Below are 17,146 nucleotides of genomic sequence, written 5' to 3'. Positions count from 1 at the left end.
CTTCGTTCACATTCGAAGCCACATATGCACGAAATTGCTGCCCTCAGACTGACTGCACCCTGACTAGGTGGTTCTCATAATCAGGTTAATGTGTTAAAAAGAACTTGACACAGAAATTATTAATGAGCAGAACAAGGTCACTACTTCTGAGCTGGGGTCACTTACAAAGAACGCACAAATGAAATTGAGGTTGGCTTCTGTGTACTTGGCTATTTTCTTACACTGGATTCCTTTGGCAACCTATCTTTAAACATTTAACGCCATGTTTACAAGGAGGTTCTGAAAGAGCTTCAAACCATTATGCCCCTAATTGAATTCCCCAGGAGTCCAGTAAACTCAGAGGAAAAAAGAAAAATCATAACATTTGCTAAATCATCTCAAAGCATATTTCACTACAAGGTTATGTGACCTGCTTTTTTTTTTTTTTTTGAGGTTCAAGGATGAATGAAGAATATTACTGAATGCTTCATTATTTAGACCAAAATCAAAAAGAACTTTACCTATTAGTGGTGAGGTAATTAAATCAGCAGTTTTAACTTTTTTTTCCTAAGAGAAATCTTACCAAAAAAAAAAAAACCAGCAGCATTTTCTACAGTATGTGACCAGTTTCCTGGTGTGTAAAAGCTCAGTGGAGAAAGAAAAGCTCTGTGGACTACCAAAGACACAGCTAACAGTAAAGGGGTGTGTGTGTGTGTGTGTGTGTGTGTGTGAGAGAGAGAGAGAGAGAGAGAGAGAGAGAGAGAGAGAGAGAGAGAGAGAGAGAGAGAGAGAGAGAGCAGCAAGAACAGCGCAGGACTTCATCTGTGAGTTCAGAACAAAGTCAAACAGGAGACGAGAAAGTAAACGTTCTAGAGACCAATTAGTTATTACAATGCCCCACCTTGCCAGCTCTGCTTTTATTTTAAAATAGGCTTTTCTGATGTTTTTTAACCATAGCTCCCTTGTCTGCTCCTGTGTTTGTTGTGACTACTGAGCAAAAACATATGGGCCTGAGCATTTCCAAAACTGTGCTGCGGCTCTCCACTTACCTGGCTTGTATGTTATTCCAGGGGGGAAGAGGAATCCCTGTTGGGCGGCAGCAGCTGCTGCCAGGGTCCGCTGGTCATGTGGAAAAATTGGGATCATGAGCGGAGGCATGTGCCCCTGAACCTGCTAAACAGAAGAGAGCCTGTGATCAGAGAGGGAGCAGATGTCACCAAGACGCGTTTGTTTCCCACTGCTGGAGGTGCTCTGGTACCCACATAGCCACCCACCTCTAACCTCTTTCCAGATCTGAAGCTGAGAAAATTCAGGCAAATTTCACCTAACCCCTCTCCTGGAATGCCATTAGGACCTCAGTGCCATCATTTCACCATAGACTGACCTCCTCCCTGCTTTCACTTCGAAGTGGTTAATGGCCTTCTCTCTTGACTTGTTTTTCTCACCTTTTTTCTTGAAAGAGAGAACAGGAAAACTAAATGCTCTTTTCTCTCCCCCTGTGGGTGAGCGGTTTTGCCCTCTCCCCTGCATTGCAATCTAAGCATCATTGTGAAAAAGTATTCGGTGTCCTTGTCCAGAAAGTAATGTCTAATTGTTATATATTCCAGAAGCTGTGTCTCCCTCATTGAGGAGCTTCTTCCAAAGCCTCACTGCATTATATTAAACACACAGAGCTTCAGATTTAAGGCTACTATATCTTGGCGCCCAATTAAACTAATATCCTTTGCCATACACACCTCGATGTAACATATAAATTGCTTGTCAGCTTTATGCACTGCCATGTAGCTCAGTAATTATGGAGTTGCATCCACTGAGCAACTCATAATAAATCCTACTATATCAGATTTCATTTGACCTCAATAAACGTATCAAAGACCACAAAAATGCAAAAGAGAAAAATATTCACTCTACATCAGTATTTGTATTCCATATAAAGGAAATCAGAGCTATGACAGAATCATGCTCCTGAAAATCACATTTTAATTTCCTAGCTCCCTTCTTTACTAGCATGCTGCCCTGGTTTCAGCAGAGCAGAGCAGGAAGGCTTTGTCCTGGCTTTGGGGGCCTGATTCCATAGGCTGAGCTATGGGACTTTCCTCATTTAAAGACCAGAACAGAAATGTATCAAAAAGCATGGTCTTCTGGTTCAGACAGATCTATGGCTTTTTACTAGCATGAAAGGGCTATGTGATATACTATTTAAGACATAAATGTTTGCCAGCAATTCTGCAAACCCAAACGCTTCCTCAGTCTAAATTTCTAAATCTCTTCTTTAGGCAAAATACCACATATGAGCTGATGCCCCTATCTAAAGGGTACCAGCTTGCCTTCTCTTGGCCCTGACCCTTCACAGGCAGAGACATTGTGCAAATGCTTCTGTATGGGTCTGAGAGGTTTCATTTGCCAACCGTCTTTCTCTGGGGAATGCCCTAAGATGGGGGTTAATAAAGGGCAAGCAAAAAATAAACACTTTACAGTATTTTTTTCTGAATTCATTTCTCAGGAAAATCAACTTACAATAAAAAGGTCTTTGTGCAATTACTACCTTGTCAGTGGGGCGTGAAAGAAACTAGCTTTGAGCAGCTATTTCTTCTCTTTTAGCTGAGGTAAGCCCAAGCTTTGTACATGGGAGAACAAACTTTGCCTGCTTAAATTGGTGCTGAACCTCTAGTGCTCATGTCTCACCTTTAGCCCGGGAGAAAGGCACCAGATTTGCTGTTCAACCCCAGTTTTCTGTGACCCTGTACACATGTGCAATGTTCAAGATGAAAGTGACGTATTCCACGCCAGAAAACAAAGCACAATATCATTATGAGTGACCACTGCTCATCAAAGAACATCCTTTCATGGTCCTCCAGAAGTGTGGTACACACATGTGCCTAGAGTATCATATAGATGCTTTACCCTGAAGAGAAGGCAACATGTTGTTTCTTTTTTCTTTCTTTTTTTCACCTAGCAATGAAATAAATTGCTACTGTGTATTAGGGATTTGAGAATCAGCTGAAAAAAAATCACCCCACTCAGCTTCAGAGAGAGAGAGAGAATAACATGTGATGTGTCATGTATGGAAGATGATGCTGAGACTGAGCAGTTACAGGGACAGAACTAGTCTCAAGATGGCTTTTAGGGAAGCATTGTACAAAGATGAATTTTCTGATAAATTTTTCCAAAAATAGCTCTGAGATGGGACAGCACCTGCCCTTTCCCTAGAAGTGCTGTGTATTTCTACATAAATGTGTGTGTGTCTGTGTCTGTGTGTGCATGTGTCTGTGTGTGTATATGAAAATACATATACAAAACATATGAAGCCATTCCAACTTTATAATTCTATGATTACTAAAAAGCTGCCATTAAGAAGATAGTGGCAGTGGAGTACCACAAATGGGACATCTACATCACCCCAGCTTCCCAAGGCTCAGAAACCATCACAGAAGAGGGAGCAGAAAGGTTCTAAGAGGTAGGGGTCAGGGAGGATGGGAGAAAAATAGTGTGTTCAGATGTGACAGGATTGCTGCCCTCAGGAGTTCACAGCAGCTGTGGCTGCCTGCACAAGATGAAGTCAATCACCATTCTAGCATAGAAGGGGAAGTTCATGAGCCTCTACCTCTAACTGAGGAGCTATGGACAGGTGATCGCTTCTGGGGCACAGAGAATCAGTTTTCTTTAAGGATGTGGTCCCTGTAGATTGACCATGCTCCAGGTGATGGTCTCACACTCAGAATGTATGGGCAGTACAAATTGTACTAGAAGAATTATTTTAAAAGTGATGGGGTGGGGAGAAGCTGCGGAGATGGCTCAGCAGTTAAGGGCACTTGCTGCTCTTGTGGAAGACAAAGTTTGGTTCCAAGCACCCACATGGAGTCTTGCAACCATCTGTCACCACAGATCCAGGGGACTCGATGCCTTCTTCTAGTCTCAGTGGGCACAAGGCATGCATGTGGTACACATATGTATGTTCAGGCAAAATGTTCACATGCAGTAGGTATAGAGAGGTAGGGATAGATCTGGGAGGAACTGAGGGAAGAGTGGAAGAGCAGGGTGAATGTGACCAAAATTCATTGTGCTACAAGAATTAACAAAAATATTTTTAAAAGAAGGTAGTGTGACACATTTCCTTCATTTATTCAACATGTATTTATTGAGAACTTACAATGTCTTTGTTAGTGAACAAGCCTAAGTCCGTACCCTACATTTCCTGAGCTGTGTGGTCTTGAAAGATTTAACTCTCCTGACCCTATTTGTCAAATCTGTGAATGCTGACTAGGCACTTGACACAGTCAATGTGAGGATATGACAGACAACCAAAGCTAAGACTGAGCACATTCTCTAATGTAATAGTGTGGTTATATTATAATCAAAATTAGCTCTTTGGATTTTTTGTATACTTAGCAACAGAAAATTATCAAATGGATAAGCAGAAAAAAAGTGGATCTTCCCATAACTCTACTTCAAGATGGAAAACATGAACTAAGTCCTTCATTTGAGAGAGCAGAGACTTGCCATGCACTTAGCAGACTCAATGAGTGTAACCCAGTCCCAAGCTTCTAGAAAACCATGAGAAAGAAGAGTTGGAATAACAAGGACTGTCTGGAGACGAGACATGGGGGTCTCTACTGTTCCTTGTTAAGTAGCGTCTTAGAATGAAATCAAATTTAATTTTCCATTAGTCGTGTTCAGGGGAGCAGACAACACAAGGAACAGTTGGCAGGGGCCAGGCCTTAGCTCTTGACTGGGAAGTACTGCTGAAGTACATCTGAAAGTACTGCTCTTGCAGTAAATGGATGTGGTTGTTTTCATTTTTGTTATGTATATGACGTGGTTTTTATGGTGTCTGCAGTGTGAATGTGTATGTTCATGTACATGAAGCCTGTATGTCTGGATAAGTGCCCCTATGGAGGTCAGAGGACAACCCTAGGTGCTAGTCCCCAACTTTCACCTTCTTTAAGACCATCTTTGTTGTTGAACACTGCAAATGCCAGACTAGCTGGCCTGTAAACTTCCAGAGAGTCTCCTGTCTCTGCCTCCCAGCTCCTTCTGAGAGTACTGGGATGACAGATGTGTGCTATCACACCAAGCTTTATGTAAGTTCTGGGAATCCTAACTCAGATCCTCAGATTTGCACAACAAATGCTTTGCCCACTGAGCGATCCCTCCACTCCCTAGGGCTGTTTTTAATGCTAAATACATAAGTGTAGGTGTTTCATCCTGTAAGAATTTGGGGTCATTCCTTTCTATTATACTCTACAAATTAAGAAGTTTAAAAAAACAAAGTCCTCATTGACAACTATTATCCAGAAGCTGTTTCCTTAAAGAGGAAGGAATAGAGATAGTTTGAGAGCAGTAGTACTAGCAGAACCAGAGTTAGACTGAAACGCAGAAAGATCTAGGCTGGTAGTTGACAAACTGAAGTGTCTGGCCAACAGCATCAGCAGTATTTTCATAGAGCATTTCTCCAGATCCACAGCACATCTTCTGAGTCATATGCTATGAGGTGAAATCCAATGATCCAAGTATTAAAACCAAAATTTCATGGAGAGTGGTGATGTTTTGGTGTGCATCCAAACACACCAGAGGGTTCTTTAAAACAGACAATGCTCTACCCCAGGCTCATGGACTTGGGGAATCTTTGTATTGGAGGCAAAGCTGGAGCATGGACATTTCTGAGCAGCTCCCCAATAAAGCTGCTACTGCTGACCCAGGGACCAGTCCTGGAGAATCCGCATTTTAGTCCAGTCCTCAAATTCAACACACAAGGAAACAGACCACTAGATCACTTAAGATACAAGCATCTGACAGCTGAACCTAGAGTCCAGAACTGCCAATCACTCCACCCAGTATGTTTGTTATTACATGGTGACTTCAGTAGTAGCAAAAAGAGAGATCAGTTTTAATCAAGGGACCTAGAGGTCTCCCACTGACAGTAATTCTGCACATCAGGACCATATTCTTGGAGACAGTTCTTGAGTTCGGATAATGTAAACACTGTCAAATTTTAAATAAAGTTTCCTCTGTTCTCTTGTTGTTACCCAGAATTTATTTGCTCTTGATATTTACTGTCATGAATTCCAATCATTGATTACAACACATTCATTAGCTATGATCATTTAGCTCCACAAAATGAAATTGTCCTTAACATTTTATTCCAAGTGATGGGGATCAAACACAGGTCTTTGTACATGTAGGCAAGAGCTCTACCACTGAGCTACATCCCTAGCACCTTGCCTTTCATTTATTTTAAATAAAGCAATAATGTGGTGGGGTAAAGTGCCCTTTATTAAAGCCAGGATAGACACCCACTGGTGAGAATGTAGTCTGAGTGCAGACATGACATTTCCTCCTAGAGTTTTAATTAGCGAAGTGGTGATGCTATCTAATATCTCCCATTGTTCCCTTTATGTCTCCCTTGAAAAGGTGATGTGTTTACCCTGTCTCATTTAATCCTCACAAGCCCATGAGACACTCACTTTTATCTTTACTCATTTAATAAGAAAGACAAAGCTGAATGAAGTTAAATACCTCCATCAACTAAAGTGTGGTATGTCCAAGATCCAAGGTCAGATCAAGATCTAAGTTTGTGCTAGTCAGGTCTAAAGCTTCTATTACGAATTACCATGCTATATTAAGCATGAAGTTGTGTCTTACAAAGCAGATCTAAATGGCATTAGGAATGCAGTGCTCTGTAATAAGAAAGAGCTGGCAGTTTTCCAAAGTTGCAGGTTTCCATGCAGTTGTAGTAAACAATACAGGAGATCATAGGCAACCTTTATACAGTGTCCTTCAATGGGAAGATGCTAGAATTTATACTATAATATCACAAGGAGACTGACAGCATCCCCACAACTTACTCAGATCTGCCCAGCATGTTGAAAACACTATCTTAAAAGATTAGCAAGGGACTGATACTTCTATTGTCCTGAACCCTACCAGCAGGTTCTCCACGTGTACACTGTAGTCTGTTGAACATGGGAACGAAATGGAAAGAAGGGTTGAGTAATGAGTTAAGACTGGGGAAGAGGGCTTGGTGGCCAAAACCACATAGCAGACACAATACTTTCTTCTTCTACAGGCTGTGAACTAAGGTCACTGCTCTGAGTGTCACTGGTAGGGTGGATGATGCATTATGAACACATAAAAGTTCTATGTGTTCTGAAAAATTTGATCCACTCTGATTTCTCTCTCTCTCTCTCCCCATACCAGACTCACCCATTTGGTGACATGCTGGGAAGGGTAGTCACATGGGAGAAGACAACTTTCCAAAGAATTTTACTAAAAAATAAAAGTAATCAAATTCCCCACACTCCATCAAAGAGTAACTAGTCTCCACATGTCTTGTCATGTGGACATATCAAAATTTCAGATAGCATCTTTCTTTCTTGAAACTGTAACTTTCCTTGTATATATTGAGATATTCTTTAATTATTCTATAGATAAAGAGAAGAAAATAATTTTATTAGTACAATAATAAAGCTTGATGTAGCCAAAATAAATCTCAGCATGAAAATGTCATTATTTTTACTGCTTTGGAAGAAAGCAGTAATTGGCAGGGTATTGAGTGAGTTAATGAGAAAAAAGGATCTCATCATGGGTCAAGCTTAGTGCATCCTGGAAGAACAAATGATCCCCAAGCACAACTGTGTCCCTGTCCTACCCTTCTGCAACCCCTGACCAATGCATTTCCCTTTTAGAGAGGGTGGGGAAAACATTCTCTATCCAACAGTCTGCATGCCTAGAAATTTTAATTGGTAGGGTGTTCCTTGCATCTTTCAGGAAGGAAGACAGCAGCAGATGCATGTGAAACACTTGGGTCCGCTCCCTTCCAAATTCGTGAAATAGCATTGCTGTGTCAAGACTCATGCCTTTGTTTTCCCTGTGCTAAGTTGTTGACGATGCCATTTCTTGCCATCTGTCCCCAGCTTCATTAAAGATACATGAATGGGCTAACTCTTGCCTGATAGCTTGTGAGGGACAGGTGCTATTGTTTGTCCCTGAAGACTTGCACTAAAGATCTGACCCAGAATACTTGAGAAAGAGCATCTGTAGCAGTCAGTCAGAGAGCAACTTGGCAGAGATCTGGCTGTGTGCTAATATGCAAACAGAGCAACACTTGGGGTCTCATTTTCTCTTTCATGGAGATGATTCCACTTTTTTTAGTGATATGCAATAAGTATTTGTATTGAAAATTCATGTGAAAATTAATGTCTATGTCTGAGCTAAAGACTGAGAAAGTGAGGTTTGTTTTGTTTTGTTTAATGATTTAATTCCTGGTGTGGTTTAACTGGAGAAAGTTTTTTGAAATGTTGGAAAGAAAATCTCCAATGTGTGTACACCATAACAGAAAGAAAAAGAAAGATGTGTGTGTGTGTGTGTGTGTGTGTGTGTGTGTGTGAGAGAGAGAGAGAGAGAGAGAGAGAGAGAGAGAGAGAGAGAGAGAGAGAACTAGAACACAGACAGACACAGTGGAAAAGGGTCAGTGTCTCTAATTGCCACACTTTTCATTGGAAAGAACAGCTGAGTCATTTGCATAATGTATTAACACCACTGCAAAAACTACAGCATCTAGAACAATGAATAAAAGGCCCAGGGAACTTATATGAAGAGCTTTCAAATGTAGACAGGAGTCCCCTCTCTGCCAAAAAGTGCATGTCAAACCATAGTGCTTGAGCAGTTCATTTTGGAGGATTATAAAGGGAAAGATCTCATTTGGTAGCATATATTTTTGCCTCAATAGAAACCTTTTTAGTGGAATATGTTCTGCTAAGACTGTGGAACACCAGAAGACTCTGCTCTGCTCTTTCTTAAAAGGTCCATACACTGAGTTATGTTGACCACAGTTTCCAGTATCCACCATGCTCTTCAATTCACTAGCCATGTCTTTCTAGGTACACACAAAGATGCTGAATGGCCAGTGTCATTTTTATTTTAATATGCCCCATTGCATTCAACATAGGGATAAGAGCATAACAGACATTGTGTAATGACTGACCCATGGTTCAGAACAAGACCAGGAATTTCCACATTGTGGTGACATTGTGCCTACAGCTGCAGAGGGTATGAATCACATTGTTCTTGTTCCAGAAGAAAGTGTCAACACACATCTTCATATAACATTGTTTGCATTTGCTTGTCTTATCTAGCAAATGTCTAGCTGACTGCAGTTGAAGAATAATCAAAGAGAAATCCTGGCAGAAGCAGGTCTGGAACAACACATCTCCTAGAGAATTTGCACTCAGAATCTCACCAATAGTCAATGCATGCACACTGGGTGGATGATGCAGTCCAGCCACAAAAGGATGCTTGGTTTCTGTCTGTTGTTAAGAGAGTTTTTATCTCACCACCTCTTTTCCTTCTGGCCCTCTCTCCTTTTCATCTACTGTCTCTCTCCTTTATTCTCATCTTTCTTGGGTGCCAGTATGATAATAGACAAAACAGTCTGTTGTCATTCAATTTTAATATAATTCAGTGTCCTCCAGAATTGTTGAAATTCTTACTAATTGGTGCAGAAGATCCTCCAAAGGTAGTATAATTTAAAAGCATCCTTCACAAAGCCTAGCCTCTTACTTCCTTCATCTTCTTTGGTGAGCAAATTAACAAAGAGCTAGCATTATAGTGCACGTGTACCATTTGTCCTAGTTTGATTCTTGATTCTGGGATAAGCATCATGACAAAAAGGAACCTAGGGAGGGATGGGCTTATTTGGCTTACTTTTCCCAATCATAATCCAACAGTGAGGGGTGTCAGGACAAGAACTCAAGCAGGAACCTAGAGGCAGGAACTGACATGCTCCTTGTAACTTACTCCTCCTGCTTTCTTCTACCATCCAGGACCACCTGCCTAGGGTGGCATCACCCACAGTGAGCTGAGCTGGGCCCTCCTCTACCAATCAATAATCAAGAAAATTCCCCCACAGACTCACCTACAGGTCAGTCCCTCCCTGGCTTTCCCTCTCTCCAGATGCCTCTAGCTTGTGTCAAGGTGACAAACTAAGCCGCACACGACCCTATGCACTCCACGCCAACAAGTTAATCTAAGAGAGCAGCTACAGCACTTCCTTCTCTTCACTAATCAGACCTTTCAGTAATGAAACATGAAATATTTACAGAAGAAATGAAAGAGAGATGGCTTGTCCCCAGCTTCTCATTATGCCCACAACTTTGCCAAGAGTGAGTGAGATAGGCAAAATCAAATCAATTTGCTCGGTCATCCTTACAACTACTATTCACCCCTCTTCCAGCCCCGCTCTCTTTGCTTCCTTCTTTGGTTACTGAGGAGAGAAGGGGTCTGTGAGAGGACAAGCACAGCAGCTGTCAGTCAATGGGCACATGCCCTACAACACTTCTCAGATACACCCCAAAGAGCAAGGCCAGTCCTGATGGAGACGTGTATCCTTCTCAATACCTCTTCATACGCACTGCATATGCTATGCACCAGCCCTATTTGCCTGACATCTTATTAATCTACCAGATCCCAATAATGAAGATTATTGCTTTAGTTCTCACTTATCTGTATATGTTCTATCTAGGCATGAAACTTTTCAGAGGAAAGAACATGGATTTGACATTAACCAACTTACTTTCTACCATCGTCTCTTCCTGTCTTGTCCCTTATTCCTTATTCCAGGAAATGAAGAGCTTGACACATAGCAACACTCTTGGGAGGCATGTTACCTCCTGAGGAAGGAGGCAGTGCCAATTTTAACTATTCAAAAAATGCATATCACATGCTTATCACTGGATGGCTGGTAGCCCAGCACTAGAAATATAAAGATGTCCATGGTCTCATTTCATCACAAAGTACTATTAAGTTAGTCCTCACTATACCCTATTATAGGTCCTCCTGTCCATCAGATTGTTTGAAATAATGTCAACTAAGCAAAGAAGAATTTGCTTAAGGAGAAAATCAAATTATGGCCAAAAAATTCCATTAAGTATTGCTCCATGGTATTTCCATGATGCATACACCAGAAAAAATTCAAGAATATTTATGAGGACATAAGTCAGACCACTTTCTAAAAAAGATGATAAATGTTAATTAAATGTGCTTAAGTTTCCTTACTATGTTTTAAGAAACTCTCACCAGGAGGGAAATAGAATATCCCAGCCATAAAGAAATTAATAAAACATGTTATGCAAAAGTAAAATTTATGATTCATTTGGAATTAGATATCTACCACCTTTTCAATCCATACAAATGCATAATCTTGTCAATTAAATATTATTGTTAAGGTCTAGTAGTATGTTAAAATCACTTTAAAGTGCGACTAAGGAAAATTCATGTGTGTTTATTACTCCTTAAGGGTCTATTAGTGGGCATTTTATTCAGATCTGTGCTGTAAAATCTGCATAAACTCAGCATATTGTTATCCCCATGTGTGCATTTGTTTGGTTAAAGCAGAACAGCAAATCTCAATTTTTGCAACTTCTGGAAAAGTCAAGAGAACTAAAGCAGTCTTAATTTTAATCAGATACAAACAGTTATCACTACAGAAGTGAAGAGTTGACTATTATGCAAATAGTCACAGTTAGTGGTCACCAGGCCATCACAGAAGACCGAGCTAGTCAATTACTCTGGATATTTCCAAAGACTAGTGAAGATGAATGTCTTATGCTAGCCTGTCTTCTGTCCAGAGAAGTATGAAACATTTTAGAGACTGATTATTGTTGTTCTTAAGTGGAAACCTCATTAAATACACAATGATCAAAGTGTTTTGCCAAGATGAAAAAGATTTCTTTTTCATATTTTGTACAAATGCCGTGTGAGTGCATTCCCATTTGTAAAGAATGTGTGTTCCCGCCTCTATAGCAGCCATATCCAGATATAAAGCTTTCATAAACTTTTGACCTGTAATGAAGGCAAACTGGCTTTGACTCATGAACTATTTTATACAAGCTTATTCTGTTAGCAATGACCACAGTTCAATTATTAAATTCCTCATCTAGACATGCAGGTTTACATTTGAAACTGCAGGTCTTGTTAAAGTTCTGTTCCAGCAGCTACAAGGCATGGGCTTTGTACTCGTCAGGGCTCAGTGAGGGGCCTTGTACCAAGTAGGCTCGCAGGAATTTGTATCAGATGTATCCAAAACTTGTATTGACTTAAAAACCAAGCTGAGGCCATGATGAAGATGTTTATCTGCTTGATCAAGTTGAAGTCTGCAAGCCTCACATGAAGGTGACAGGAGTCGAAACCTCCAAGCACAATTCACCATGGTGAGCTTGCATCTGCCTATGTCAAAGTCTATCCTCCAGGGTTACTATTTAGTAAGAAAAATTTTAAATTGATTTCATTTGTTTATCAAGATGTTTTTTTCTAATTTTATCAGTTGACATTTCCCTTTACTCTAATTTTAGATAATGCTAAGAGCCTTCACCCATTGCATCATTCTTGCCTAAAAGGATGAAATGTTCTCAACAGAACCAGGAGCATAATTTTCTAAAATAATGATTAAAAAAGTAAAGTTTGTTATGCCATCTTGGACTGATTATATGATACATATTCCCGAAGAACATTTAAGCTCCAACTATCACAGAGAACAAAATCTGTTGCCTTTCAAGCAAGAAGGCCCAAGAAAGACACAGTGCAGGGTATAAAGAGAAGACTCCCATGTTGTTGAGGGCTGGTGTGTGGACAGTCTTGGGAGGCATCATTGGGAGGCGGCTCTGTAGAGTGTGTGGTTGGAGGACAAGCAGGTTATACTCAGAAAGTGGGTACTGAGGACAGGCATAAACAGTGACTGTCACCACAAGACAGATGGCCTTCAGGTCTGTCATCTACATTACACATCAGGCTTTTGAACAAAAAACCCCATGCACTGTGATGTCATCCTGGAGCACTATGTCCACCCTTACTCCACTTTTAGAATGTACACCACACATATATACATATTCACAACACATACAACATGTACATAAAACACTCTCATACAGCACACACAATACACACACAAAAGAGCCACACTCGAACAACTCACACTAAATACAAACCATATGCATGCAAAACACACATATACAAAACCCACATATAGCACACACATATACACATATGCCACACACACAACACAATGTAACACATATATAAACACCGCATATATATGTACATATATACTATACACTCACATACAACATACACATGTTCACCCACATGTCATATACACACAAAAGCCCACACAACATACTTTCATACACCACACACATACACACACAACATATAAATGCTCATATACAACATACACATGCAACACATACAATATATTCTCATATACCACACACAAACTCACACACAACATATACATGCTCACCCACACACTATACACACATAGGAAACATACATACAACATACTTTCCTACACTACACACAACATGCATGAGCTCACACACAAAGCACACATACAACATATTCTCATCTACCATGTACATACACAGTACACACATACTCATATAATATATACAAGCTCACACATACAACCCTACATCTGTAACTCAAACTTGGTGAACAAGTCAGTCATTGGGTGACAGGAAGGAGCTCGGGAAACTGGGTTGTGCTCTGAGAGTGATGCAGAGTCACTGAGAGGGCTGAACAGAGTGGTGGCTTGAGACCTAACTCAAGCTTAGCACAGGGGAAATGAAAATAGAGAACAATTTAGACTTCCTCAGTGGTCCACAAGCAGAGGCAATGTGGGCCAATGTCCCTCTTCCACATATCCTCTGTTCAACAGAAGGAAACATGTGGCAGACACAATCACAAGAAGCCGCCAGGAGAGTGTCTGCAAATGCACCAGGAGAAGAGGGAATACGATATTGGTTGACCCGTGGTCTGCTGAGGGCCTCCTTGGAGATGAAAGCATACCCCTTCAACCCAGGTTCTCCTCCACGCTGCCAGTGGAGATGAGTAGATCCTCCAAACTGCATGAAGCCTGCTGTGCCACCGCAATGTCCTCCTACTCACTATGTCCCTTAACAAAATTCCAGGCAATGGAGAAAGTTACAGACAGAAACTAGACGCAAATTCAGTCTCTGTGTAAGAAATGAATATTCAAAACACTTACAGGGGTGCACAATATGCCTAATGGGAAAATATCAATAATAAAGGTCACAAAGCCAGAATTTAATAAATGCAAACTGGCCCAAATATTGGTTAAATAAAACTTCTCTTACATTTTCTTTTTTTATTTTTATTTATTTATTTATTTATTTATTTATTTTGGTAATTAAGGCTAATGCCTCATTTGCCAAATGAAGGCAGATTCTGCAGTATAGAATCAGATGTGACAGTCATTCACCTCTCACGACATCCTGCTGTTAAAATGACCAGCCAATAGTGTTGTTCAACGTAGACTGGCACTAACAATGCAGTCAATAACCCAACAATATAATCACAACTAAAAAAGCAGAAGCCAGTGGTGAGGAGAAAGGGAAAGAGGCTGGTGAGCCACCAGGATAAAGGGGAAAACAGAGTTCATGGTGGAAAACAAAACCAGTGACTCTTCAGTATGATTGCACGAGCTACATCTTACTAAGAACTGGCAAGGAGGGGTGAAAACGCACGAGGGCACTTGGGAGACAGGGGCAAGAGGATTGCCACAGGACACGGCTTGTACTGGTTACATAATAAGACTGTCTAAAGAGGAAAAAAGAACAAAACAAGCTAAGTATGGTAATTCCAGTACCTCTGAGGCAGAAAGAGGATAGCCTACAAGTCTGAGGCCAATCTGTCTTACACAGCAAGTTCTAAGCCAGCCAGAGCTACTTAAAAATTCTTTACCTCTAAAAAAAAGAACACTGAGAGGAGAGTGAGAGACAGAGAGAGATAGACGGATAGACAGACAGACAGACAAAGACATAGAGACAGAGAGATGGATTTTAAGACTCCTTTCTCCTTTATTTTGATGCACTCATTTTTACTTTAGCATAATATTGCATTCCCTTTGATGAAAATTCTTGAAGGAAACATAACTAAGAATGCACATTTCAGATTTAAAAGTATGCCCATATAAAGTCATTCCTGAACTTCTGAACCAATAAAAGAACATTGTGAGCCACGTTTGTTCTAATCATGAGATGTTAAGGAAAGGGAATGACTATAACAGTATGGCAGGAGCACTGAGGGGAAGAGCAGACGGGAGCAAAGGCACCATCTCTGCAGCAAAGGACAGTGGGACATGTAGTTTGACCCCCTGCTGCCATTCTGTTCCCTGTTTCACAAAAGGAAATTCTAAAGCTGAGACTTCCACTACCTTAGGAGTATTATGTCAAGATCAGAATGACAAAATGCTCCTTGCAAAATGAAATTTCTATGAAAACTTTAAAATTTTAATATATAAAAAAATGTGTGTGCAAATGTGTGCATCTCTGCATCTATATGTGTTTCTAGGGCTTTTCTTTGGCTCTTCTTCTGTTTCTTTGTTTTGTGGTGGGAGGGGAGGTGGGGAGGAGCTGGGTGGAGCTGAGGGAGGAAAACAGTAATCAGAAAATATTGTGTGAAAAATCTATTTTCAATACAAGAATACAAGAAACCCTTTCAAACATATATTCACTTTCATTCTTCTTTTGTGTAGATACATGTGTTCATGTGTATGGACATGTGTGAGAGTACATTTACATAAAGTGCATGCATGCATGTAGGAGTCAAAGGTCAGCTTCAGGTGTCTTCCTATTACCCTTCACGTATTTTTTGAGGCAAGTTCTCTCCCCAAACCTGGAGCTCACTAATTTGGCAAGAACGGCTGACTGGCAAGCACCCAGTGGCCCACCTATCTCTGCTCACAGTGCCCCAGGCCCTGAGCTAGAGTGACAGGCATATACTACACCTGGAATTTTTGGTGGATTCTGGGGGTCTAAACTCAGGTTATTATGCTTTGAGTTATACATTCAGGCCCATATGTTCACTTGCATGAATTACTTTAAATTTAAATTTCAGGTGGACATTGAAAAGTTGTGTATTTAGATTGCTAACTAAGTCAGGATAAATACATGGGCTGATCCCCCAGTGCCCCAATCATTAGCAGCTACTCCTGGTGTAGGAGGTGGTGCCTATTGTAGCATACAACCATTTAGAGAGAGGTTATTTCTGAATCAAGCCTTCCAGGCTTATACAAGTCATTTTAGGCTGTATAAATGTCTATAGGTACAAAAGTGAAATGAAGAGAGAGCGAACCTTGCTCTCCTACTGCACCCCTTCAACACATGGGCAAGAAAAAGAAAGCAAAGATGTTTATCTCTTATTTCCACTGCTCTCTGCCCACTACTTCTCCAGTAACTAGAGGCAATCATGTTTTTTGTTAAAAATTGGAATACAGGAGAAGTGCACACAGACATGCCCATGTGGCTATTACAGAACTGATTTAACACAATGATCCGCAGATCCGTGTCTCCAGCTGCAGTGCTCATGATAAAGGAGTCACATGGCAAAGCCCCAATCCTCAGATTTAAGTTTTGACATTGCATAGTTTTTTGTTACTATTTGAACTCCTAAATATTTAGCTGTCAATTTGTGAGCAGACACTGTCCATAGTCTTATTACCAGGTCCACGATGATCTGGAAGCATGATCAAAGCCACTGGCAGTTTTTTTGTTTTTTTGTTTTTTGTGTTTTTTTAGATGCACATTAAAATTTCCCCAAGTCAATGACACAAAGCCCAGCTTTGATTCTCTTTAGCTCTTTTTTATTTAAGTTTAAAAAATAAGCCCTTGTTAGGTCCTTCAATGCTACACTATGGCTGCAGTCTCCACAGTAGAATGAGGGTTGAATGTACATGGAAATTATCGGCCAATAACAATAGGTCTTTGTCCAGCTGTGACTACTTCCCTCCTCTACGACTAGTCCTTATCTGGTTCAGGAAATGCCTGTTTTAACTGACAGGTAGGAGATTAAATCCACAGCTGCTGCAGCACAATCTCAGCTCTGTTAGATGGGCTTTCACTGAAAAGCACTACAAACACGTAATTTGTTTATGTTGTACCAGCAATCTCTGACAAAGCAGACTGTCTAGCTGAGACAAATGTGGTTAAACCCATTTATTGTATTATTTCTGCTACACAGAACAAGCTCTTAAAACGCAGGAACTAGACAAGGCACAAGGCTTGCGCTGTCTAAAGAAATCAGGAATAGACGACTTCTTGCTACACTGGCCTTTTACACAGAAAGCACAGTCTCCCCTGAAAAGCTCCGATCC

At 40.6% G+C, this 17,146-nt stretch overlaps 1 protein-coding gene across 1 annotated transcript in view; it reads right to left on the bottom strand.

Moving 5' to 3' along the window:
• Window positions 1–17,146, bottom strand: part of Sox6 (SRY-box transcription factor 6) — a 569,660-nt gene that overhangs the window by 122,681 nt on the left and 429,833 nt on the right. Inside the window, 1 exon segment of the mRNA XM_052714601.1 lies at window positions 1,029–1,149. Coding sequence (XP_052570561.1) covers window positions 1,029–1,149 — 121 coding nt within the window.

The sequence above is a fragment of the Peromyscus californicus genome, unplaced genomic scaffold (assembly GCF_007827085.1).
Source record: "Peromyscus californicus insignis strain IS unplaced genomic scaffold, ASM782708v3 Scaffold_4__1_contigs__length_199733344, whole genome shotgun sequence".
In the NCBI taxonomy this organism is placed as follows: Eukaryota; Metazoa; Chordata; class Mammalia; order Rodentia; family Cricetidae; genus Peromyscus; species Peromyscus californicus.
This window is presented reverse-complemented; position numbering and strand designations above follow the sequence as displayed.